Source organism: Heptranchias perlo, chromosome 1 (genome assembly GCF_035084215.1).
Source record: "Heptranchias perlo isolate sHepPer1 chromosome 1, sHepPer1.hap1, whole genome shotgun sequence".
Taxonomy (NCBI): domain Eukaryota; kingdom Metazoa; phylum Chordata; class Chondrichthyes; order Hexanchiformes; family Hexanchidae; genus Heptranchias; species Heptranchias perlo.
In genome coordinates this window covers 107,815,890-107,843,755 of record NC_090325.1, presented here as the reverse complement: position 1 = coordinate 107,843,755, position 27,866 = coordinate 107,815,890, and the positions used below count along the sequence as shown (strand labels likewise).

At 40.0% G+C, this 27,866-nt stretch overlaps 1 protein-coding gene across 1 annotated transcript; it reads right to left on the bottom strand.

Annotated features, from left to right (window-relative positions):
- Positions 1-138: 138 nt before the first annotated feature.
- On the bottom strand, positions 139-27,838 carry LOC137324757 (dihydropteridine reductase-like). Its single transcript, XM_067989435.1, has 7 exons — positions 27,644-27,838; positions 27,279-27,371; positions 24,579-24,675; positions 19,818-19,958; positions 8,177-8,285; positions 4,935-5,018; positions 139-1,999 (listed from the first exon to the last, which is right to left on the bottom strand). Exons 1-7 carry the CDS (start codon positions 27,728-27,730, stop codon positions 1,894-1,896), a joined length of 717 nt encoding a protein of 238 aa, XP_067845536.1. The 5' UTR covers positions 27,731-27,838; the 3' UTR covers positions 139-1,893.
- Positions 27,839-27,866: the final 28 nt, after the last annotated feature.

Sequence of the window (27,866 nt, the reverse complement as noted above, 5' to 3'; positions counted from 1 at the left end):
CTCTGATTTTATAGGGTAGGAAGCTCCGGGAGACCAGATAATATTTAAAGTATCATCTTTGGAACGATGTTGAAATAGTGCAGTGGTTTGAAATATATCCAACAAAACAAAAACATATTTGACACATTGAAAAGAGAATCAACAAGGAAATACACGTTTATTTTATTGATGGAAGGGCTACAAAGTTCAAGTACAGATAGCAACAATCTTAATATCTCAGTTTTACACAGTACATCCACATTAAGAGTCAAGGTGACACATGGCAACAGGGTACAAAAATACATTTGTATAAAGCAGTATAATGTTAGCATTGGTACTGTGTCATACATAGAAGCACTCATGGTATAATTATACAGGCTCAGTCAGGTGGGCAAACAAAGCGATCAGTTAATCCTTACTATCTCATTTAATTTATAGATGGTTACAATATATGGTTTATGTATGTATTTGTAAATGACTTGAATGAAAAGATGACAGTAAAACATAGGAAGCGTATCTCCACCTCAAACAAAACGAGAGCACTTATAAGAATTTTTAAAAGGAAATGTATCAATGACTGACATGTGGACTGGATTTTAAAACTGTTAGAACAAAAGAAATAACTTTTTATTTTTGCACCTGTTGATACTTTGTTTTAAAATAAATGTAACATTTTAAATATAATTTTGCTATGTAATTAGAATGGATTCATCCTCACATTTTTCCACACAAGTTCCTTACCTCAACTTGCTAGTCTGGGGCATGAAAAGGGAATAGGAGGCATTTCCCCAGAAAGAGGAAACAATTAAAGGGCAGCTTGACCCAAGCAACAGCCCCACACCTCTTGGTGACCAGTTCTAGTGTGGTAATGGCAGGTACCTGGAAACAAGTTTTTTCTAGTATATTTGAATATTGGAACTTTGGACCTTGAAATTAATGTATAATATAAAGAGCCTTAAACAACACTAAAGCTAATTCTAGTGTCTCTCTGTTAGAACAATTACTGAGATGTGGGAGGGTGAAAGCAGTGAGGTATTGGTAGACATCGGTACAGTCAGTATCTGTGGCTGGTCTGTTCATTGAAAGATTCTGGTTATGTCTTTTTGTTAAAATTACATAGATGTTCCCTTTATTCTTTTCCGTTATATTCCTTCTTCTTTCTTTCATGCTTTTCGCCACCTTGACTATCTCTGGGTGATCTGCATTGCCCCCATTAATACTCCAGTTACACTCGGGTGGAATTTCAATGCAATTCTGATAAAATTCATTTGAATCGAGCGCACTTATCCCTTACGTTATGCCTCTACTCGAAATAACTCGTGTTGTGCTGCACCAAATCAAAATCATTCATATCTGCCAACAGGTTGTGAGCAGAGATTCTGGTCAAGCTGTTCATCCTACTTTGAATTTTGAGATGTTATTAAAACTTGATGGAGGTGTGAGCTTGTACCATCAGTTTAAGTCCAGTTAAAAAACAGTTTAAATCAATTTGTAGATTTAAAATTATGCATTTTGATGCTGAGTGGGGTTTATTTCAGAAAAGCATTAGAAAGGTAGCACAGGGCAGTGTAGGTTGACTTGCATTCTCCAAACTACTTTCCAATTTCAAATAACTTTTTAAACTCAACCACATTGTGAGTTAAAAAGAGATAAAATAAGTCATAGCATTGAGAAAAATTTTAAAAATGAAGAAATAAATGACAACGGGGAGGCCCAATCATTGAGAGGAGAAACTGGCAATATATAGGAACTAGTCAATTGTAAAATGGAAATGTTATAATCAAGTATTTGATTCTCCCCCCACCCACCAAATTGATACTGGTATCAATCAACTCCTACTAGGCATGCTAAATGGCACATCACAAAAAATTAAACTGATCTCCATGTTGGTGCTGTTACAATAGTAATTCCATCTTAAAGTTGAGCAGGAATCAGTTCAGTTTTGCTTCCAGTCGTAATGAACTGAATGAGACTTCCTGAGATAGGTCTAGTTGCTTTATCAGTCCAGGTAAAGAAGGTTCTGGAAAAGATAATCAAAAATCCTCATTATGTAAAATAGAATAAATTCTTAAAACACTAAAAAGGGAGGTGTGCAGATTTGTTATGGTTCAAAATGAATTTTAGTGAGTTTTAAAACAACCCTGACTGCACTTTACCATCAACTTTTCTTTTGAGATTATTACTAAATTTTTGAGTAAGAAGGGAAAACTCAGTCCCAAAATTGAACTATAAAATATAAATTCAATGAATCAGGCACATTTGAGGTTGACCCAAGGCTGCAGCACCGAATCCCTAACTCAGGAGAGTTGGGAGTCCCAGCTTCAACTGATAATCTGGCTGGTCTGCTCTGACCAAGGAAGTTTGGGTAGTTCTCAGCAGGGCTATTTGACAGAGCAGTGTATGGCTGCAGAACACTTCATCTCGAGAAGTAGGGGGAAAATTGTCTTTCACTCAGAAGAGCTTTTTGTTAGCCAAACAAAGCACTACACTGACTAGAAGAGTCTAATGCACAGCTCAGACTATCCCATCCTCCAAGTGAAAGGGAATGTGGTGGTGGGAGGCAGAAACTGGAGATCAAACAAAGTGGGAAAAGGATATTGCATGCACACACAACTCCTATTAAAAAGCACTAAAAGGGAAAGAGCAGGAAAATGGGATCAGAGCAGTCAGCTCATGTGGAGAAGCTAGCAGTGAGCCGTGGCACGAGCACAATGGACTGAATGGCTGAATCAACAACTTTATGATTCTATGCGCTTTTACTTCCACACACAACAGCTCAGAATCTCTGCGAGGGAAATCTTAAAAGTTATAACAAGATGTTGTCTTCAAATTCACACTAATGACAACAAAAGCTTGCCTGAAGATCCTACTGAATTTCACTCCAATTAAAATTAATGGACAGAAAATAAATCGTGGGCAGAGCGTCTGTGATTTCCCAATGTGCACGACTGGTGGAGAAGGCTCCCTGCCAGTAGGATGCATTTGTAATATAGGCTCTATTGTCTTCCATTTGTTATCTTCTCATTTTATATATTTTTCCATTATTTTTTTAAACCAGCCAGCTTGTGTGCGTTTTATGTGGTAAATCACATGATAAACAAATGGCCCAATTAGGCCAAGAATTAATGGGCAAGTTTCTGCAATGATGCATTCATTTGCTGTTTATCGGACCTTGCTGTATGCAAACTAGCTGCCAAGTTTGCCTACATATCAGTGATTGCACCTCAAAAGTAATCCTGTGGTTGTAAAGTGCTTTCGGACATTTCATGAACCTGATGAGGTGCTATATAAATGCAAATTCTATAAATGCTGTGTTTGCGCAGAGCTCTGCTTTGCATGAGTACAAAATCTTGTGGAGGCCACAATGGAACCTAGCACGGCTTGCTTATAAAGAAAGTACCAGTGCCAAGCGTAAAGGCAAGATATGTTGGCAGGATAACTGAGCAGTGCTTAACAAATACACTCTGTTTTAAGTGTGTAACTGAACTTTGCTTGGGATATATGTATTGGAGCTTCCCTTTATAGGGTATACTACAAAGCTGCACTGTGGCTTCAACATGGGGGCAAATTTCTTCGGGGCTTCTCTCGCTCCTCCGCACGTAAGCAGGGTTTCTGCCAATGTTAAACCGAAGTTACAGCGGCGGAGCAGGAGAAGCCCGAGGAAATACCCCAAGTAGTGTAATGAAGATTCAATATAACACTTACACACTCAATTTGCACAGCTCACTCTCAGCCCACAGAATAGGTATACGTTCATGCAGTGTACACAGTCAGATACAGAAAAGGTGCAACATGTATACACATATGACTGTAGGCCATGCTGTGTCCACTACAGATAGGGCCACATTTTACCCACCAACGCACCGCTGGAGTGCCAAATCCCCTGTGAGATAATAAGTAACACTAGTTATAAGTGGAGAGAAAAACCAAGTGGGTAGGCAGAAATATTTCTATATTCCTACCAATGCATTCTCGAGCCAGAACTAGGAAATGCGAGTGCGAAATATGTTCATGCCCTTGTGGGGAAGCGCTTCTCCTCCCTTTGGAAACGGCTAGAATGAAGGGGGGGGGGGGGGGGGGTGAATCGAGAGCATGAATCCGTGCCCCACAACTCGACAGCACAGCAACATGGCAAATTCAGTGTCTAGTGTAGAATTGAGCAACACAAACCAGAAAGGTCCTAGATTTCATTCCTGGTCTGTGCTGAGTTCGCTGATCTCAGCTCCCACAGCGGTAGGGGTACTACAATTGCGTTCAGTATCCTGGGCTAAGGAAGGCAAAAAACAGCAACAGCTTTTGTGGACAATCCATTGAGCCCTCGTAGGAAGTGTACACCAGGTAATGATAGGGTCAGACTTGTCTTTGATGCCCCCTGTGGGCAAATAGCCTCCAGCACTCACCGTCAAGGCTCACACATGAAGAAGGATGATGCATTGCTTTTGCAATTTACTTTTAAATTACAGAATTTGGAAGGAATAGCTTATTTTGTTTAAAAAAAGGAAGTTTTTCAAAAAAAAAAGCTTATCCAAGTATTTATTATTATAGTTTATATCCTAATTAAATTTTCAAGTAGAGTGTAGTTATTGAGAGTCTACTGGGAGTATAAGATGTTGATTTCGACTGTGTAACATGTTTTGAAAGAGCAAGATCTCAACTTGTGCAACAAAGCACCTTGCAGTTTTATTTGATTTTTCTCACTTGCTATCAATGATGCAAAAGTATTAATTTCCGCAAGTCAGTTCGGCATCTGTAAATGAGTCACCAAACATAGGGAATTGTCTCTCAGAAAGTTCAGCTGTCCTTGATAATATTGTGTACAATACGTGGCCTTTGCTAAACTAGACAAATAAGCCTCTCAACTGGAGCCTGGACATTGGGACGGACACAAACAAAAATCAGACAGCAGCAAACAGACGTGAAATGATTACAGACAATTGATCTAGCTGGGTACTCACTCAGCAACGAAGTCTAATGGTGTCCAGGAGCTGAAATCTGCATTAGGCATCGATTTCCTGTTCATTGGTGTATCCAAGGTAACACTACAAAAGAAATTAAATTGAGCTGAAAGCCCTTTGTGTCATATGTATGTTTTGTTGCCATGGTGAAGGCCTGATAACACCAGATTGCCCAGAAATTGGCAATTTAAAAGTAAACTCACACTTCAGTCTTCCGTTGACCCATTTCAAATTGAAAATGAATTCAATTCTATTTTCCCTGCACTGCTGTTTTAGTCTGAATTATAAGTACATGTCACCACATACAATAAACTGCTTTATTTTTGCCTGCTCCACTTGCACCACTAGAAAGCAGGATGAAAGCAGATTGTGATCAATCAGTTTCTCCAGCAAGACTACCTGGATATAACAGATTGAAACCCTCACTAATCCCAAACAATAAGTAAAGCTCCTCAGGAAGATACAATATTGCAAAGATAATTTAACAAATGTGCTCGTCTCAACAACAATGACTTGCCTTTCACGTAGAAAACATCAAGGTGCTTCACAAATAGGTGTAATGAAAATGGACATAGAGCTAGGAAGAAAGAGATTTGGAAACGTGTTTGAAGGGTCTGCCAAAGAGATGGGTTATGAGGAAGGTTATAAATGTGAAGAGAAAGGTATAGAGGTGGAGAAATTTAGGGAAGGAGTTCCAGAGAGTAGGACCGAGGCAGCTGAAGACTCTGCCTGCCACCAACAGTGGGCCAAATAGAATGGAGGAATGCACAAAAGGACAGAGCCAGAGAAATGGGAGGGGATACAGGGTTGATGGAGATTGCAGAGATAGGGCGAAGCCATGGAAGCATTTATAGATGAGAACAAGGATTTTGAAATTAATGTGTTCGGAATTGGGAAGCCAGTATAGGTCAACAAGAATGGAGGTGATGGCAGAGTACCACTTATTGTGGGTCAGGATACATGCACCAGAGTTTTAAACAAATTGGAGTTTATGGAGAGTGTAAAATGGGAGGCGATACATGTGAGCGTTGGTGTAGTCGAGTACAGAAGTGACAAAGTAATGTCTAAAGAGTTGTGTGACAGAGGAGCTGAGGTAAGGGCAGAGCGGGGCAATGTTGCAGAGGTAGAAGTAAACCGTTTTGCTGATGGATAGGGTATGAAGTTTAAAGCTCAACTCAGGATCGAACAGGATCCCAGGATTATGAATGATCTGAATCAGCTTAAGAGAGTGGCTGGGGAGAGGAATGGAATCAGTGTCAAGGGAGTGGAATTTGTGGTGGGGGCCAAAGAAGATGCCTTTGGTCTTCCTGATGCAAGCTAAAGGAAGTTGTGACTCATCCAGGATATGATAAAATTGTGCACTAAAATTATAAATTATACATGATTCCAAAATCTATACTGTACAATAAAATTCAAAAGAAGCAACAAGAGAACAAACCTTCAAAAAGTACAGAAAAGTGAAACTATTGACAGCTGCCATAAATGACGGTCAATCTCGCCCTGTTAAAACTAAGAAGAAGGTACCAGTGGCATCATGACTTCACATATAAGATACAGGCTATTCCCGATCCTATTAAAGAGTTAGAATTTGGACAATATAAAGCCGGGAACCCACTGTATCCGGAGATGGAGTTGTTAAAATCTAGTAAAGCCTATTTTAAAATCATGGGAGAAATGACAATCCACAGCATTATCTATTTTTTTAACAGCACAAAGAACCCAGAACAGGATCAATGTGTAATTTCAGATTCTTCTGTAGTGTGTGCTTGCTCTCACTATCTCATCATGTGCCATTTAGAATGGTCTTCACCTTTAAACCCCTTTGAGTAGCTGATATACAAGATGTCTTAAAAAAATTTCAGCAGCAAATGTTTCAAAGATTGTGACATAGTCACGTTTTTTGTCAGCCCATCAAAAGTGTGGTTAAGCAATACAAAATGCATTTAAAATAGGATGGGCTTTAGGTAAAAGTGGAAAAGAGTAAAATGAACTTTGCTCTTTTAAGATAGCTTGCAGGAGTGTAATTAAAGTCAAAGTATTCAGATGGTTTATACAGCAAACAATAAATACCTGTGACATGCAGCAGGACAATAATCAAAATTAATGGCTTCAGATAATGCCATACACAGGAACAACAGTAACAGTACAAATGCTTTAACAACAACCTGCCCTTAATGTATACAAACGTCTCAAAGTGCTTCACAGATAAGTGATCAAACAAAAGTGGACACCGAGCCAAAGAAAAGAGATATTAGGAGTGGTAATTAAAAGCTTGGTCAAAGAGTTGGATTTTAAGGAGGGTCTTAAAGGAGAGCGAGGTGGAGAGGCAGAGAGGTTCAGGGAGGGAATTCCAGATCTTAGGGCCTAGACAGTTGAAGGCACCCTGCCAATGGTAGGACGAAGGGAGTGGGGGATGCATAGGAGGTCAGAGTTGGAGGAACGCAGAATTTTCAGCGGGTTGTAGGGCTGGAGAAGGTTACAGACATAGGGAAGGGTGAGGCTATGGAGTGATTTGGACACAAGACAGAAAATTTTAAATCAGAGGCATTGTGGGACTGAAAGCCAACGTAGGTTAGCGAGCACAAGGGTGATGGGTGAGAGGGACTTTATGCGGGATAGGATACAGTTAGCAGAGTTTTGGATAAGGAGAAGACGAATCTAGATTGGCCAAGGGAAAAAAGGAAGATAGAAGCAATGGCCTCAGGTCCAGAGCAGCAGCCAAAATGCTCACAAGAATGGACACAGAAGGAATTCAGGTTGTATGACCATGGCAGAGATTAGAAGAGACATGTTCTGGTCATAAACAGAGGACCAGGAGGAGATGATATGAGAGAAACAAGCAGCTAATTACCAATGCATATAATAGAAAAGTAATTCATGGGGCGTAAAGCACTTTAGTAAGTACTGAGGATGTAGTAATGCACGAAACAAATACAAGATTGTTCTCTCTTTTTTTACACATACACAAAATACAGCCTTCTCTGAGAACTGTTTAGAATAATACAATTAACACATTGAAAAGCTGCATTTAAACAGCACTAAAATGTTTGACTCAACATTTTTTCAAACTTAAAAAAAAACCACTATACCACATACTATGGACGCTATACATCTGCTCTCGACCGGTCATCATTTTACGCCAGATGCTGTTATGAAAGCCACCAGCAACTTTCTCCTCCAATGGGACGGAGAACATTATCAAATCTAGTATAGGCCCAAGAAATGTAATTACTGATACTTACGGCAGAATTGCAAGAGCAGAAGACCCAGATGGCAATCCGCAGTTTTCTCCAGCTAGACTCCGACAGAGCTGATGAACAGCTGCCTTTGCCATGCCGTAGCCCACCATCCCTAGTGGAAAACAGGAGGGTTTACAAACAAAACCTTACTGCAGTCAAATACACTTCAAACAGGACGGGAACATCATCGTGAATAGTTTCTTCAAAACACCCATGTACTAAAATAACAATTAATGTTGGCTTTTCAAACAGATCTTGTATGAAATCATCTTATATTCCAAATAAAATGATGCATTATTTCAACATAAACTATGAACTATGTTCTAAAACTGCACAAGTATATAGTTTTTCCCCCTTTTATTTTCTTCTCTGTTGAAGGCAGCGACTCATACAGTTTCATACTTTACAAAACCACTAATAGCACACTATACATCAGTTTCATGGCACTGGCAGCTTTTGATACCTTGCCAAAGTAGCCATTTTTCATGTGTGAAACTGAACAGAAAACATCAGCAGGCTATTCAACAACAGGCAGCATCACAGGCAAACAGTATGCCGCCTTTACCAGACGTCCACGAGGGCACACTTTGCAGCAAGAGTCGCTGGGTAATAAAATGACTTTTCCTTTACTTAGCAGATGCCAACTGCAGCACCCCTCGTGCCACCCCAAACGGGAAGAGTTAACTTAGCACGGATCGGGCATCAAACCCACATAAGGGGTGGTACAGCAGGAGGTCCCACAGGCACTGATCCTGTCGTACGAGGTACTTGATACCTGTGAGGATAAGGATCAAGGCTGCAGGGAGGATGCCCAGAATGCTAACCATGGCACCATGGAGCATGAGGCAGTCCAAGGGGGAGAAGATCAGAATCGAAAGGTTGTAGTAACAGAGGATTCTATAATCAGGGGGATAGGTAGCATCCTCTGCAGTCGCTACAGAGAATCCAGGAGGGTGTGTTGTCTACCTGGTGCAAGAGTAAAGGACATCTCGGAGCAACTGGAGAGGAACTTGGAAAGAGAGGGGGAGGATCCAGTTGTTGTGGTCCATGTCGGCACCAATAACATAAGGAAGAATAAGGAGGAGGTCCTGCTAAGGAAATATCAGAAGCTAGGAACTAAATTAAAAAGCAGGACCTCACATGTGGTAATCTCAGGTTTACTACCTGAGCCACATGCTAATTGGCAAAAGGATAGGCAGATCAGAAAGGTGAATGTGTGCCTGAAAGAGTGATATGGGAAGGAGGGGTTCCATTTCATGGGACACTGGCACCAGTACTGGAACAGGAAGGAGCTATACCGTTGGGACAAGCTCCACCTGAACTGGAATGGGACCAGAGTCCTAGTGGAAATAGGGCTGTGCATAAGGCTTTAAACTAGCAAGATGGGGGCAGGATCTGACGGCAATAACAAAAGTTTAAAAATCAAAAGGAACAGGAGATGAGTGTAAAGGTCAGACCAGGGTAGGAATAAAGATAACATAAATGGTCAAAGGACAGTTATAAAACAGTAGTATAAAAGAACTGTTAAAAAATAAAGTAAAAGGAATAACTATTAAAGATTGTACAGCAGTGTACACAGCGTCCAAAATAAAACGGGGGAACTGGAGGCAATAATCCGTAGTGAGGAAACAGATGTAGAATAACTGAAATATGGCTACATAAAGAACAGGACTGGCATATAAATATTGCAGGTTATAACATAATCAGAAAGGATAGGGAAGGAAGAGGGGGGTGGAGTAGCTGTATTAATCAGAGATAACATAATGGCAGTAGGAAAAAAGGGACATAACTAATAGAAGGATAGAAACAGAATCCATGCGGATTGAAATAAAAGAAAAGAAAGGATCGATCACCCTAATCGAAGTAAACTACAGAGCACCTAATAGTGGAAAGGTGGAGGAGGAAGAAATATGTAAGCAAATGGAATGAGTAAAGGGCATAAAATAATAATTATGGGAGATTTTAATGACCCCCAAATAAATTGGCAAGAGGTAGGAGTTTTTACAATGCGTCCAGAATGTAAAAAGCCCAAGAGGAGAAGCACTGCTGGATCTAATGATGGGAAATGAACCAGAACAGATAAGAGAAGTAAGTGTAGGGGAACATCTAGGCAATAGAGATCACAACATAATAAGGTTTAAGATAAAGATTGAGAAGGACATAAGCAAGACAAAGACCAAAGTAATAAATTGGAAAAAGGCTGATTTTCAGGGAATGAGAATGGAACTAGGGAAAATAAACTGGAGAAATTTACCGATAAACAAAGAAATAGAACAACAGTGGGAAACATTTAAAATTGTGAATTTTAGAGTCCAGGAGAAATATATCCCACTAAAAAGCAAGAAGAAACTCGCCAGTAATGATACACCATGGATGAATAAAGACATACGGGTAAAATTGAAATTAAAGAGAAAGGCATATTCTAAGTACATAGACAACAAAGGAAAGGATGACAAAGGGGAATATGAGAAGGTTAGGAAGGAAGTTAAAACAAACAATTAGGAAAGCAAAGAGAAACTACAAAATTAAATTATCAAGGAATATAAAAAGAAATAGTAAAGTATTCTACAGACACATAAATAACAAAAGAAAAATCAGGATAGGACTAGAGCTACCAAGGGATATACACTGTTAACTCACGGTTAATGACAGCAAAATGGCAGAAATATTCAATAATTACTTTCCCTCAATATTCACCAGGAAGACTAACATGGCGGGCATGACATTAGAAGAAGAGATCAAAAAAGATATAAAGGCATTTAAGTTAGAAAGGGGGAAGATAATAAACTAATCAAACTTAGTGAGGATAAAACCCCTGGTCCGGATGGATTGCATCCGCGAATATTAAAAGAAATTAGGGAAGAGATAGCAAAAGCACTATTACATATATATATAAAAATTCATTAGGAAAGAGAATACTGCCAGAGGACTGGCGGACAGCTAACGTGATTCCATATTTAAAAAGGGAGATTGTTCCCTGGACTGGTTCTATCAACCAATTAGCTTAACATTGGGAATAGGCAAGATAATGGAATCCTTACTCAAAGATGTAATAGAAAAACGGCTAGAAAACAAAAATATAATAAAGAATAGTTAGCACGGATTTCAAAAGGGAAGTTCATACTTGACCAACCTTATTGAATTCTTTGAAGTAGTAACAGAAAGGTTAGACAAGGGTAATGCAGTAGATATTTGGATTTTCAAAAGGCCTTCGATAAGGTACCACATAGTAGACTCATGACTAAGGTCAGAGTTTGTGAAGTCAGGGGACAAGTAGCAGAATGGATAGCAAGCTGGCTATGAAACAGAAAACAGAGTAGGGGTTAAAGGTAGTTGCTAAGACTGGCAAAAGGTGGGAAGTGGTGTTCCACAAGGATCAGTGCTGGAACCACTGTTGTTCACCATTTACATAAACGATTTGGGCTCGGGAATTGGAAGTACGATTTCAAAATTTGCGGACGACACCAAATTGGGGAGTATGGTTAATATAAAGGAGGACTTTACAAAATACAGGACGATACTAAAACTTGAAGAATGGGCGTGTAATTGGCAAATTAATTTCAATATAGATAAGTGTGAAGTATTATATTTTGGTAGGAAGAATAAGGGGGTCACCTACTGCTTGGATAATAAGAGTCCAAATGGAGTAGAGGAGCACAGGGATCTGGGGGTACAGATACACAAATCACTAAAAGTAGCAACCCAGGTTAATAAGGCCATAAAAAAAGCAAAGCACTGGGGTTCATTTCTAGAGGGATAGAATTGAAAAGCAGAGAAGTTATGTTAAACTTGTATAGAACCTTGGTTAGACCACACTTGGAGTACTGTGAACAGTTCTGGTCTCCGTATTATAAAAAGGATATAGAGGCACTGGAGAAGGTGTAAAGAAGATTTACTCGGATGATACCAGAACAGGAAGGAGATACTTATCAGGAAAGACTGAACAGGCTGGGGCTCTTTTCTCTAGAAAAGATAAGGCTAAGGGGGGCCTGATAGAGGTCTTTAATATTATGAAAGGGTTTGGTCGGGTTGACGTAGAGAAGATGTTTGCACTTGCGGGGGAGACCACAACTAGGGGCCATAAATATAAGATAGTCACTAATAAATCCAATAGGGAATTCAGGAGAAACTTCATTACCCAGAGAGTGGTTAGAATGTGGAACTTGCTACCACAAGTAGTTGAGGCAACTAGCATAGATGCATTTAAGGGGAAGCGAGATAAACACATGAAGGAGAAAAGAATAGAAGGATTTGCTGATAGGGTTGGATGAAGTAGAGAGGGAGGAGGCTTGTGTGGAGCACAAACATCGGCATGGACCTGTTGGGCCGAGTGGCCTGTTTCTGTGCTGTACATTCTATGTAACTCTATGTAAAACCTTGAACCTTCTTGGTCTATTTATTTCATTACACCAAACAGTGCATTTGCCCAAAAAGTCATCAGCGGAGCCCACAACTTTAAAAAAAAATCTAAGTAGTTTATTAATTTTCTCTCCATTTCATTCCCTGGAATCTCCATATGTTGCACATCTTCCCCAGTCAAAAGGAGATTTACTGCAAGGTCTCTGCCAACTGGCTACTAGGTAATGCCATTCTGATTCTGTTCCCAGGACTCAGCATTCCTTCACAGTGGCACCGTTAAGATTGCAAACTCACTGTGCAGGTTTATCACTGTTGTGAACTAATGTACTTAATTATGTGATCCAGCGCAGTGGGGCTAAAAGCAGTTCACCATCAAACTAATTCCACAATCTATATATATATTTCATTATCAGGAGTAATTGTTACAATAATTAGCTCCCAAAACAAAACAGAACAAAAAGCGGGTAGCTTTGAAAGCATGTTAAAAAGCAAGAGCATTATATTTTATTCAAGGTTTATTTGACATATCGACTTAAAAAGTCTAGAATTTGCATTTATAACAGCACTTCTAACATTAATAAAAAAAACTCAGAGCACATAACATAGCAGAGGGGTAGAACATAGGAACAGGAGTAGACCATTCAGCCCCTCAAGTCTGTTCTGTCATTCAATTAGATCATGGCTGATCTGACCATGAAATGGAAGAGGTATAAGAAAGAAATTTTAGGCTGGGGGAGAAGAGGAAAGAGACCATTGACACTATTAAAGCAAACAATTTAGGAGCCTTTTGAAAGCTGCAGTGAGTAGCCCTCACTTTACATCAAGGGCACAGACGAGAGAGTGGATTCAGCAGTGAAATACTGGTTTTGAGCTAAATTTACAACTGAGCACATAAGGACTTTGTCCCTGCTAATCCCCAATCTGTTCTCTTATACATGTTCCCATTTAATTTCACTTTATTGCATTTACCCAGGAGAGGGAAGGTCAATCAAATTGTATTTTTGTTTACATTTTTAGATCTTAATGCTTTCAAAACCATCCTGATATTGTTTTCTAACAGGAAATCACTTCAGTGAATGATCCTGAAACAAAGAAGAATAATTGGGAGGTGAGCTTTAAATATTGAGAATGATCACAACATTTTTTTAAATTCGTTCATGGGATGTGGGTGTCGCTGGCATTTATTGCCCATCCCTAATTGCCCTGGAGAAGGTGGTGGCGAGCCACCTTCTTGAACAACTGAGTGGCTTGCTAGGCCGTTTCAGAGGGCGATTTAAGAATCAACCACATTGCTGTGGGTCTGGAGTCACATATAAGCCAGACCGGGTAAGGACAGCAGGTTTCCTTCCCTAAAGGGCATTAGTGAACCAGATGGGTTTTTACGACAATCCAGTAGTTTCATGGCCACCATTACTGATACTAGTTTTTTTTTATTCCAGATTTTTAAAGAATTCAAGAACTAGTATTAATGTTCACTGGTAAATAGAAACTGAATGTTAAAGAAATTATTCACCAAGCTTTTTCCTCTTTTTAAAAATGTATTCATCCACCCAAGAGGAAAAGGGTAGGCAAATGACCCAACTCCAGGCCTCTGCTAATTTTATTCTTGGTTGGCCATCAGGAATGTGTGCAAGACCACCCACACCATGAGGAAACATTCAGCCTTCCCAATACCTGCTGTGCCCAATGGCCTGACCGAGACTAGCAACCAACCCACTACACAGAGAATCACTGAGCAGATTTAAATTCTTTTACAAGTTTATATTATTTTATCAGTCTCAATGGATTTGTTGTAAAACATTACAAGGCTAAAATTCAGTTGTTTATTCACACAATACCATTGATGAAATATAGTGAGAATAAACTGGATATATATTTTACATAGTATACAATATTTTGTACACCACTCTCCATTTTTCAGGGGCTCAGGAATCTTTTCCAGATACAACATGCCTGTCAATTGGAGAAACCACCGCATAGCAATGCTTTTATCATCGAGAGAGATCTTCAAGGTTCTGGATAGAGATATGAGTCATTTTATTTATGGCCAACACAACAGCTTCAACTGACAATAAAATGTCCAGCATGTTAGTGCTTTCGTTCTCACTCCCTTTTTAAAATATTGCTTTCCTGAAACAAAATTGGTGCACTTCGGTGAAGGAAATTCAATACTTAAGCTCGGTCATAACAACGGTATTGTCTGTAGTGTGGAGAGAGAGATACAGATGTTCCCACCCACCACTTGGTTGCAGCTTGAATTTTGGAATTTCCCCAATCAGAACCGTCCATCAGACTCTCAAGCGGATATTTTATTCATGGAATCATAGAATATGATTGCACAAAAACACGCCATTTGGTTCAATAAGTTTGTCCGGTATTTTTCACTACGAGCCATCTAGTCTAATCATACAATATGCATTCCTCATACTCTTTAATATTCCTCTTTTTGAAGCAACTATCAAATTCCCTTTTAAGAGAAGTTATGAACTTTGCTTCAACAGATTTGGACCAGGGAATTACAAATTCTAACCACCCTGTGAGGAAAGATTTTATTTCTAACTTCTGCTTCAATTATTTTTGTGTTTATCTTAAATTTGTTCCCCTACTTTCTATCTCCCCAATCACTAGAAACAATCAATCACTATTTACCTCATCATAACCCTTCATTATCTTGAAGGCCTCCATCAGGTCACCCATTAACTCTTCTCCGCTCTCATGAAAAAAAAGCCCTAACTTCTCAAGTCTCTCTTCGTAACTAACCCATCGCCCCTGAAAATCAATGACAAATCTTCAAACATTCATGTACAACTATAGCCCGAAGCAGATTTAAGCAAAAGGAATTAAACCTATAGTTTTGATTTGAAATATCCAACAATTTGTTGCACTTGTGATATTAACTGATTTAAGTATTTGCATTCAAATTATCCAATCAGATGATTGGGTTTTTGGACATCTACTGTCAAATTGAAATATTACAGAGTAGAAGTAAATTTCAAAAGAAACAGCTTGTTATAGCACGGTTTAGCAAATGATTTTTTAAAAGTTAACTATGATAGAAATTTACTTTTCAGGCTTCATTCTCAAGAGAAAAGGGATAAGAGAAGAGCTTTGGAACTGTGAAAACTGGAAGAAATAAAATAATGATAAGGTAATAGTGATAGCTGGTTCCTACCCAATTGACTTTTTGTACATACTGTTACTATTCAGAGAAATAAAAACAAAATCAACTCATTTTTAAGTGAAATATATAAATCACAATTCTAAGGAAATAACTACAAAATTTGTTTTGAAACCAAGACAAATGGGATATAAGTTTTAACGTTTTCCTGAAAATAGTATAATCCACACAGAGGTCAAATGGAACAGTGAACAGTTTCCATATTCTTCAATCAAAACAGCAAATCCTCAAGCCCCAACACCACCAAAGGTAGTGACTGATTGCCTTGAAAATATTCAACTTTTAAGCAGAAAGTTCAAATTGTTGTAACTGTAACGAACACAACATTGTGCATTAGGAAACAAGTCATAATTCACTGACCCCAACTGGGCTTTCCATTCTGCTGATTAGAAACAAGGTCAAGCCTCACAACGCTACACAAATCTAAATCTGCTAAATCATTCTCAACTAAATTCAGCCCAAAACAAAAATGTTTGCAATAATGCGCTGGCTGAAACTTCCAACTAAACTTCTGAAACAACCATCACACATGCTATGTCCTGCAAACATAATAAATTTACATCCTAAGTGTTGTGTCATAACTATAACAAACATGAAAAAATAATTTTAAAGCCTTTTCGACCCACAAAAGTTTGCTTAATGATTTTAAGAATCTGCATGTTCTCCACCGTGTTATCGGTAAAATGGTTTTCTACAAAAATATAATGCTGATTATAATCAAATAAATATGGAGTTACAGAGTTGATTTTCTGGAATTTTTTGGTTTAGAAATCCTACTGCAGTCTTCAAGGATTAAACACGAGTTAGATTAGCAATATAATTCTGTCAGTTTCAAATAATTAGCCTTAAAACTAAACATCCTTCAAATGATCCTTCAAGGCTCCTTCTGTCTGTTGTGTTCAGGTGGACATCAAAAATCCCAAAGCACTATTCATAGAACAGCAGGGAGTCTTCCCAGTATCATGACCAACATTTCTCCCTCAACCAACACCACCAACAACAGTTTAATAGTCATTCCTTCCATTGTTGTTTGTGGGATCTTGCTGTGTAAAAGTGGTCACCATGTCTGCCTACATAACAGTCACTGCAATTCAAAGTCATTCATTGTACATGAAGCACTTTGGGATATTTCTAAAAGACAAGATAAGGTGCTGTATAATTATGTGAATGACTATATTCAAACTAAATAGTAAAAATGGTAAATAGAACCTCTCTGGGATTTTAAAAATTAAATTGAAATAAAATGTATGTCTTTTTCTCTTCCTCATTGCAAATATTAGAAGTATTCAAATTAGACATTTTAGTATCAATAGCCTTGCACGTTTACTTTCTTCTATCCCTTACTAATACTGCTCCATTCTCTAGTTGGAAGAGCAGGTAGGCAAAATGCTCCCAGGTATCTGTCAATTCTTTTCTAAAGCCAACCACAGGGAGGGCAATTTTTCCCTTTTTGATGAAGAAGTGGCTGACCACTGCTCGACCCATTCCATTACCCTTATTGTGTAGAATCATGGCATAACCTTACTGTGACACAATGGGTGTAATTTTAACCCCCAAGGACGGGTGAGTTGGAGGCAGGTGGGAAGACAAAAATTGTAAAAAAAGTAAAACCCAACCCCAACCCACCCATTTATGGTTTTAACAGAGGCAAGTCGAGGGGCGGGCGATCAATCCAAACTCAGGAGGCAGGTCAGTCAGTAAAATCTTTTAAGGAGGCTGTGTGCCTCCATTTTAATAGCTTTTTTTATTTTTAACTCCTAGGGGCTGGATTTCAGGGCCTTCTGATTCTCGCCATTTAAGAGGAGGCGAGAAGGGTCGGATCAAAAGGTGAGTGCCTTTATTGCATTGCTCGTGGGCCAGCAGGAGCGTTTCCTCCAGGACCAACAAGCCGACCTGCCACGATCCAACACACACGGTTGACCGACCCCACCCCCACGTCCGACCCCCGATGTCTCCGACAACCCCCCTCCATGTCTCCGCCCCCCCGCCGACTGAACCCCTCCCCGATGTCCGGTCCCAACCACCCCCCAATGTCCAATTTACCTGGCATCTGCTCCCCGGCTACTTTCCCATCCGACAGGCAGCCAGACTATCAATCTGGCAGCCTGTCCGGTGGGAAACCTGCTTGAAAAATTCAAAAGACATCCTGATGTCAAAATCGCCAGGACATCGGGAAACCCATACTTCCGGGTTTCCCATCGAGAAATCCTCCTCCCCCCTACCCCGGCTCTCAGCTCAGAGTAAAAATCCAGGCCAATGTATCATGTTATTGGCTTCTTTCTTTCCATTACATTACATACACGATTAAAAACCAGGCCCAATCACAGAAAATGGCCTAGCTGAGTTTGATATATACAGCTCTGGAATAGGTGTTCTGTCCAGTCAGGCATCTGAGGGCCGGGCCAGGCCATTCAATTAAAACAGAAACATTTTGTGGGTTTCGCTTTAACATATGTTTTATTGGAAGCTCTATGAGTTCAAGAAACAAGTACTTACATTTCCTTTGTCCCGGATTTTTATTTAAAACAACTATTTATCAGCCTGTCTTGTTAAATTGGTTAGTCCATCAGAAGCCATCAAAGAGAGATAGTAAGACCAGAGAAAGACTCCATGAATAGCCAGCAGCAAACTGTCACATAAAGATTAATATTCAGCGATCAAGGCCTCAAAATTAAACCCCCCCATGACTGGTGGGAGAGGGTCGGGGTGGGGGAGGGTTAAAAAGTGAACTACAGGGAACATGACCCCAACACGCCGCGCACGTGACCCCCGCCTTTTTTTTTACAGCGGAGAAATCAGGGCATCTGAGTAACCCACCATGGAGAGGCGGGACACTTGATTAACATATTTAAATCGGGCTCCCACAGTGCAATTGGGGTTTCCCAGGGGTTGGGAAACTCGGCAGAGAAATGGAGGCAGTAACTGCCGGCCCCACTCCTTGTGGGCCAGAAGGAGCAGAAGTGCACCTCCTGACCCCTTGAGGAAACTGCACCCCCCCCCCCCCAACCCAGTCCCGATTACCGATATCCCCCCAGCCCTCCCAATCGCGGGCCTCCCCCCTCCTCCCAATTGCCTCCTGCCGCTGGTGTTCCTTCCTGCCCGCCGACCAGACTGTCCATTTGGTCGGCTGCCAGGCGGGAAAGGGAGCTAAAAAATATTAATGCCATTAAGATCGGCAGGACCTCCGTGTCCCCGGCCTCACTGCATTCTTTGTCCATTTTTGGCCTCATCCGCACCCTCGCCATAAATATTGGGGCCCACGTATCCAGCCCAGTCTACGTTGCGGTTTGGTGCAGCATGTGTGAATGTTTGTTATTTTTCTATCTTCCAGGAGAGATAGTTCAGCCTGAAATTACTGAAAATCCACAGTGTCATTGATTCCGTTCAGTTATCCATTTACTGTTTACAAATTGCTTACCTAGTGAAACGATTATTGTACCGTCTTCTGAAGGATGTCAAGGGAGATCATATGAAGGCACCGATATAACTAGCAGCTGGAAGGGTTCTATTTAATGCCTATGTTAGAGAAGCTATATTACGAGAGAGTATGTTTGGGTTCCAGCTGTTGCTGAGGACTCCACTTTGCGATTAAAAGACAGTGTCTGCAGAAAACTGATGAAGCAGACAGAATCTGGAGTATGTCCAAATCAGCCCAGGCCCTCAAGGCCCTTCATAGCTGGTACAAGCTGCAGTTATAAAGATAGTTCTTTGTTATTTGTGTAATTCTGACCTATATAGTATTCACTAACATATACCTGAAACCAAACCGCCTCAATGGCTTTTTACATTTATTTAGAATTGATATAAAATTTAAAAACACAAATCCACATTATTTTACTTTTGTTCCAATATGGAAATGGCATCTACATTTTTAATGAATGTAGAGACTAATTCCACCCTGATGTCCAATCAGGATCCTGTTATATAAATGTGAATGTGCACCAGAAACATTAAAAATGACCCAATTACTATATGGCAGCACTTCATGTTACAGATTAAGACTGCAGATTCAACATATTGACACAGTTGATAGGTGTGGGTGCTGACACAAACGATAATAGAATTCAGCTATTAGTATCAAAGGGTAATAGGAGAAAATCTACTCACCTGCTGTCCCAGTCAAGGCAGCACTTGCTCCTGTCAGTGTCAACAAGCCATCATCCTTGAGATGTTTTGTGGCTAAGTGACTGGAGATTGTCGATGTCCACACACTCTGCTTCCACATCAAGTCAGCATTTTTATAAAGAGCTTTGAGAAATTAACAAAAAAAAGTCATCGCCCAATTCGACTTTACATTAGACACAGATTAACTATGTTGAAAAATGTAACCAGAGGAAAAACTGAAGCAAAAAATAAAAGGAAAGGGGCATCATGTTTTTGAAGTATCTTAAAATCATTACAACATTAATTTTTACTTGGTAGTACATCACAAATAAGTAAGGATGCAGCAAAGAGAATCCAAAGATTTTACAGAATCGTCCCGCGAATCAAATAACTAGGGCTGTAGACAGGGCTTTAAACTAAAAAGGTTGGGGGGGAGTGGGGTCAGGTGAGGGGAAGTTTAGAAATCTAATGAGAAAAGTTAAGACAATAGAACAGTGTAGTGACTTGGGTAAAGATAAGCAGAGTGTGGCAGGAAGGGTCAGAGAGTTTACCAATAATAGTGCAACCACAAGTAAGGTCAAAGCAGTAAAAAATGGTAAAAAGTCAAAATTAAAGACTCTTTATCTGAATGCACCGAGCATTGATAACGAGATAAATGAATTAATTTCACAAATAGAGATGAATGGGTTTGATCTGGTAGTCATTACAGAGACATGGTTGCAAAATGACCAAGGTTGGGAACTAAATATTCCAGGGTATAAGACATTTAGAAAAGACAGGTAGAATGGAAGAGGAGGGGGTGTAGCGCTAATAGTAAAGGATGACATAAGGACAGTAGTGAGAAAGGATCTCGGCTCGGAGGATAAGGAAGTAGAATCAGTATGGGTGGAGATAAGAAATAACAAGGGGCAGAAAACACTGGTGGGAGTAGTTTATCGACCCCCTAATAGCAGCTATACAGTTGAACAGAGTATTAATCATAAAATAAAAGGAGCTTGTAACAAAGGTAATGCAGTAATCAAGGGGGACTTTAATCTTCATATAGACTGGGCAAATCCAAATGGCAAAGGTAGTTTAGAAGACAAATTAATGGAATGTATTCGAGATGGTTTCCAAGAGCAATACGTCATGGAACCAACCAGGGAACAGGCTATTTTAGAATCATAGAAAATTTACGGCACAGAAGGAGGCCATTCAGCCCATCGTGTCCGTGCCGGCTGAGAAACAAGCCACCGTGCCTAATCCCACTTTCCCACATTTGGTCCGTAGTCCTGCAGGTCATGGCTCTTCAGGTGCACATCCAGGTTTTTTTTAAAAAATGAGTTGAGGGTTTCTGCCTCTACCACCCTCTCAGGCAGTGAGTTCCAGGCCTCCACCACGCTCTGGGTGAAAACATTTTTCCTCATTTCTGCTCTAATCCTTCTACCAATCGCTTTAAATCTATGCCCCCTAGTTATTGACCTCTCCGCTAAGGGAAATAGGTCCTCCCTATCCACTCTATCTAGGCCCCTCATAATTTTGTACACCTCAATCAAGTCACCCCTCAGCCTCCTCTGTTCCAAGGAAAACAACCCCAGCCTATCCAATCTGTCATCATAGCTAAAATTCTCCAGTCCTGGCAACACCCTCGTAAATCTCCTCTGCACCCTCTCTAGTGCAATTACATCCTTCCTGTAATGTTGTGACCAGAACTGTGCGCAGTACTCAAGCTGTGGCCTAACTTGTGTTTTATACAGTTCCAGCATAACATCTCTGCTTTTATATTCTCTCTCTCAGCTAATAAAGGAAAGCATTCCATATGGCTTCTTAACCACCTTATCTACCTGTCCTGCTACCTTCAGGATTTTAGATCTTGTAATGTGTAATGAGATAGAATTAATTAGTAATCTCACAGTAAAAGAACTTCTGGGGAAAAGCAATCATAATATGATAGAATTTCACATTGAGTTTGAGAGTGACGTACTTAAGTCAGAAACTAGAGTCTTAAACTTAAATAAAGCCAATTACATAGGTATGAGGGGCAAGTTGGCTAAGGTAGATTGGGAAATTAAATTAAAGGGTTTGACAGCTGAAAAGAAATGGAAAACATTTAAAGAAATATTTCAATATTCTCAATGAATATACATTCCATTGAGAAATAAAAACTCCATGGGAAGAGAGTTCCACCTGTGGCCAACTAAAGTAGTTAAGGAGAGTATTAGATTGAAAAAAGAGGTCTATAACATTGCCAAGAAGGGTAATAAGCCTGGGGATTGGAAGAGTTTTAGAAACCAACAAAGGATGACAAAAAAAGTTGATTAAAATGGGAGAAAATAGAATATGAAAGTAAACTAGCAAGAAATATAGAAACGGACTGTAAGAGCTTCTACAAGTATGTAAAAAGGAAGAGAGTAGCAAAAGTAAATGTTGGTCCCTTAGAGGCTGAGACAGGAGAAATTATAATAGGGAATCAGGAAATGGCAGATGCGTTAAACAAATATTTTGTATCTGTCTTCACAGTGGAAGACACAAAAAGCATCCCAAAAATAGTGGGGAACCAAGGGGTAAATGAGAGTGGGAAGCTTAAAACAATTAATATCACTAGAGAGAAAGTACTGGACAAACTAAAGAGACTAAAAGCCGACAAATCCGTTGGACCTGATGGCCTACATCCAAGAGTTCGAAAAGAGGTGGCTGCAGAGATAATGGATGCATTGGTTATGATCTTCCAAAATTCTCTAGATTCTGGAATGGTCCCAGTGGATTGGAAGGTAGCAAATGTTACCCCGCTATTCAGGAAGGGAGGGAGAGAGAAAACAGGGAACTACAGGCCAGTTAGCCGGACATCGGTCGTCGGAAAAATGCTGGAATCCATTATTAAGGAAGTGGTAACAGGGCACTTAGAAAATCATAATATGATTAGACAGAGTCAACATGGTTTTATGAAAGGGAAATCGTGTTTGACAAATCTATTAAGAGTTTTTTGAAGATGTAACAAGCAGGGTAGATAAAGGAGAACCAGTGGATGTAGTATATTTGGATTTTCAAAAGGCATTCGATAAAGTGCCACATAAAAGGTTGTTACACAAGGTAAGGGCTCATGGGATTGGGGGTAACATATTAGCATGGTTAGAGGATTGGTCAAAGGACAGAAAGCAGAGAGTAGGGATAAACGGGTCATTCTCAGGTTGGCAGGCTAAAACTAGTGGGGTGTCGCAAGGATCAGTGCTTGGGCCTCAGCTATTTACAATCTACATTAATGACTTAGATGAAGGGACCTAGTGTAATGTATCCAAGTTTGCTGACGATACAAAGCTAGGTGGGAAAGTAAGCTGTGAGGAGGACACAAAGAGCCTGAAAAGGGACGTAGACAGGTTAAGTGAGTGGGCAAGAAGATGGCAGATGGAGTATGATGTGGGGAAATGTGAAGTTATTCACTTTGGTAGAAAGAATAGAAAAACATCATATTTTTTAAATGGTGAGAAACTATTAAATGTTGGTGTTGAGAGAGACTTGGGTGTCCTCGTACAAGAAACACAAAAAGTTAGCATGCAGGTACAGCAAGCAATGAGGAAAGCAAATGGCATGTTGGCCTTTATTGCAAGGGGGTTGGAATATAAGAGTAAGGAAGTCTCACTACAGTTGTACAGGGCTTTGGTGAGACCTCACCTGGAGTACTGCGTACAGTTTTAGTCTCCTTATCTAAGGAAGGATATACTTGCCTTAGAGGCTGTGCAACGAAGGTTCACTAGATTAATTTCTGGGATGAGAAGGTTGTCCTATGAAGAGAGATTGACCAGAATGGGCCTATACTCTCTGGAGTTTAGAAGAATGAGAGGTGATCTCATTGAAATACATAAGATTACAAGGGGGCTTGACAGGGTAGATGCTGAGAGATTGTTTCCCCTAGCTAGAGAGTCTACAACTAGGGGGCATAGTCACAGGATATGGGGTCAGCCATTCAAGACTGAGATGAGGACAAATTTCTTCACACAGAGGGTTGTGAATCTTTGGAATTCTCTATCCCAGAGAGCTGTGGATGCTGAGTCACTGAATATATTCAAGGCTAAGATGGATAGATTTTTGGACCCTAGAGGAATCAAGGGGTATGGGGATCGGGCAGGAAAGTGGAGTTGAGTTTGATCTGATTGAATGGCGGGGCAGGCTCGAAGGGCTGTATGGCCTACCCCTGCTCCTATTTCTTATGTTCTTACGTAGGGTAGTGCAGCCAAGGTTCGGAATCTACTCGAGCCCTTCAATCCTTCCACACTGTGTAGGACTGACATGTTCAGATCTTCATTATTTTCTGTTTACAGCCGTCTGTAATTAATTTAAACGCTTTTCTTTTTAAAAAATTATCTTACGAAATTTATTTACCATCATTTCCATGCTAAAGTAGACACAGACCACTTGGCTGATCACTTCTAAGTACACAAAATAATCTGGGGCATCTCATATTCAAAGAGATATAAGAGCATAAACTCAGGCTGATGTAAACTAGAGATCAATAAATACAAATGTACTTGTCTCCTTGTACATGTACAGTATTAGAAATGGGAATTTTTTAGATTAACTCATATCACTGACTGAAGGCATGTGTGACAAGGTTTAAGAATGTGTATGATATGATCGACAAAGGTGGATAAATTACAACTCAGCATCATACATTCATATAACACCATGGAACTTCTGGATACTATGGAATTTGCTTTAAATTATTTATCCTTGTTCACAAAATATCAAGTGCAAATGAAAGCTGTAACTGTATAAAATAAGCACACTTACATTTTGCCTTTGCACTGCCACCTGCCCATCCCCCCGCTACACAGATGATGGCATCTACCTTCTGTTCCCCAAGAAGACTGGCAACATCTGTGGTAACCTATAGAAATGAGAGTGCCACGCTAAAATTAATAGAATTTTATTGATGACTTCAGGTTCAATAGTACAATATCTAATTCACCATGTGCAAGCATCTAAATTATAACCCATGAAAGGTATAGTGTATAATTTATTACCTGCACCGCCTGTATCTGTCAGCAGCAGTTATTGTATCTTTTATTATCACCTCTGCCTGTATCTGTCAGCAGCAGTTATTGTTTCATTTATTATCTGCTCCGTCTGTATCTGTCCACGGGAGTTATGGTATTATTTATTACTTGCTCTACCTGTATCTGTCAGCAGCTGTTATTGTATCATATATTACAAGCACCGTCTGTATATGTCAGCAGCAGTTATGGTGTAATTTATTACCTGCTCCATCTGTATCTGATATGGGGAAAAAGCGGGAACAGGGTACTGAGTTAGACGATCAGCCGTGATCATTTTGAATGGCAGAGCAGGCCCGAAGGGCCGAATGGCCTACTCTTGCTCCTATTTTCTATGTGTCTGTCAGTAGCAGTTATTGTATCATTTATTACCTGATCTGCCTGTATCGGTCAGTAGCAGTTATTGTATCATTTATTACCTGATCTGCCTGTATCTGTCAGTAGCAGTTATTGTATCATTTATTACCTGACCCGCCTGTATCTCTCAGTAGCAGTTATTGTATCAATTAATGCCTGCTCCGCCTGTATGTTAACAGCTGTTACTACAGGTGGAGCTCATTAATTAAGAGCTCCACCTATATCTGTCAGCAGCGGTTATTGCATCATTTATTGGAAGGCCTGCCTTGATCTGCAAACAGCAGTTACTGTATCATTTATAACCTGCTCCACCTGTATCTGTCAGCAGCAGTTATTGTTGTATGATTTATTACTTACTCTGCCGGTATCTGTCAGTAGTAGATATTGTAGAATTTATAACCTGCTCCGCCTGCATCCACCAGCAGCAGTTACTGCATCATATATTACCAGGCAGCCTGTATCTGTCAGCAGCAGTTATTATATTATTTATTACCTGCTCCACCTGTATCTGTTAGCAGCAGTTATTGCATCATTTATTACCTGCTCCGCCTGTATCTGTTAGCAGCAGTTATTATATCATTTATTACCTGCTCCACCTGTATCTGTCAGCAGCAGTTATTATATCATTTATTACCTGCTCGGCCTGTATCTGTCAGTAGCGGTTATTATATCATTTATTACCTGCTCGACCTGTATCTGTTAGCAGCAGTTATTATATTATTTATTACCTGCTCCACCTGTATCTGTTAGCAGCAGTTATTGCATCATTTATTACCTGCTCGGCCTGTATCTGTTAGCAGCAGTTATTATATCATTTATTACCTGCTCCACCTGTATCTGTTAGCAGCAGTTATTATATCATTTATTACCTGCTCCACCTGTATCTGTTAGCAGCAGTTATTATATCATTTATTACCTGCTCGGCCTGTATCTGTCAGTAGCGGTTATTATATCATTTATTACCTGCTCGGCCTGTATCTGTCAGTAGCGGTTATTATATCATTTATTACCTGCTCCACCTGTATCTGTTAGCAGCAGTTATTATATCATTTATTACCTGCTCGGCCTGTATCTGTCAGTAGCGGTTATTATATCATTTATTACCTGCTCGACCTGTATCTGTTAGCAGCAGTTATTATATCATTTATTACCTGCTCCACCTGTATCTGTTAGCAGCAGTTATTATATCATTTATTACCTGCTCCACCTGTATCTGTTAGCAGCAGTTATTATATCATTTATTACCTGCTCGACCCGTATCTGTTAGCAGCAGTTATTATATCATTTATTACCTGCTCGGCCTGTATCCGTCAGTAGTGGTTATTGGGGCAGAACTTGCACAGAGCTGCGTGGCAACGATCACTGCAGCTCCTGCGAAATAAATTAACAAATGTACTCACTGCGGGCTCTGTGGCGTCGACTTACGTGATTTTGAACTTTTAAAGAATTCTGCGCAATCAACCTAGCCTCTGAACGACATAGGTTGATTTGCATGGAACAGTCTGTGAGAATAGAAGACACGCCCACAAAATCTATCAGGAAGTCACACCCACAAGCAGGTGAGCAGACTTCATTCATTTAAAGTTAGTATTCTGGATGTCATTGTAAACAAAAGTTTTATTTTTTTATGTAAAAAGCCAAAGAAATAATTGAATTAAAAGGGAATTTTTTTTTTAAAATTTGAAGACCAAAAACTATTAAAATAAGGAGTAATGAGAGACTCCACATTTTAAAAATTTAATTTTTAGTTGTTTGGCAGTCATAAAGAGTTACCGTGCTTTTAAAACTTAGTTTACACCTGGTAAGTTCAAGGATAACTTTGGTGGCGCAATTAGTTACATTCCAGCTGGGCGGATGAGCGATTTTTCAGTGATTTCTATGATTGTCGGGTGCGACGGCCCTTTAATTTGCAGCTGTCAAATCGCCAGCTAATGGAGAGAAGCAAGTTCCCGACTCCCACGTTTTACTCCGCAGGTGCAAACGCGGCAACTTGCTCCTTCGATTCGCCATAAAAAGAGAAAGCTGTTGAACTCCTCCGTTATTTCGGGAGCAAGTTCAGCCCCGATGTATCATTGATTACCTGATCCGCCTGCTCCGTGAAGGACTCGCTCATCTTCACAATGATATTCGCGTTCGCTTCTTCATTAGATGTGAGATCAATGGAGGCCACCCACTGCAGTCAAAAAAATGATTAAACGTTAAGGAGATAGTGAAATAGGTTCAGACGAGAATGAAACTCCATCACAAGCTGGAAAACATGGTCGGTTTAATAATCCATCCATTGCTTCACTTGCCCCTAACCGGAATGCATTTAATGTGGTGGCGAGTGAAAATGTAAAGTGACAAGTTGTGACATTAAACTATAAAATGCATTATTCTCACTGTCCCAGTCAGGTATTCCCCGCGCTGCCCGTCAGATACTCCTTCCTGTTTTTTGCTACATACCCAGTGTTTGGATTTAAAGAACTCCACACATTTGCTTCCTAGGGCCCCCTTTCCTCCGTACACGATGACTTTATGAGCCGCTGCCATTGCCGTTTCTCTCTGTCGCCCAAACAGCCGATTAATCTGCGCTCCACAACAACCTGCACACCCCGCTCGTCTGGCCACAGAGATCCACACGTCAGCTAAAGACCTTCAATAAAACAAACAGTCTGCAAGAAAAGCC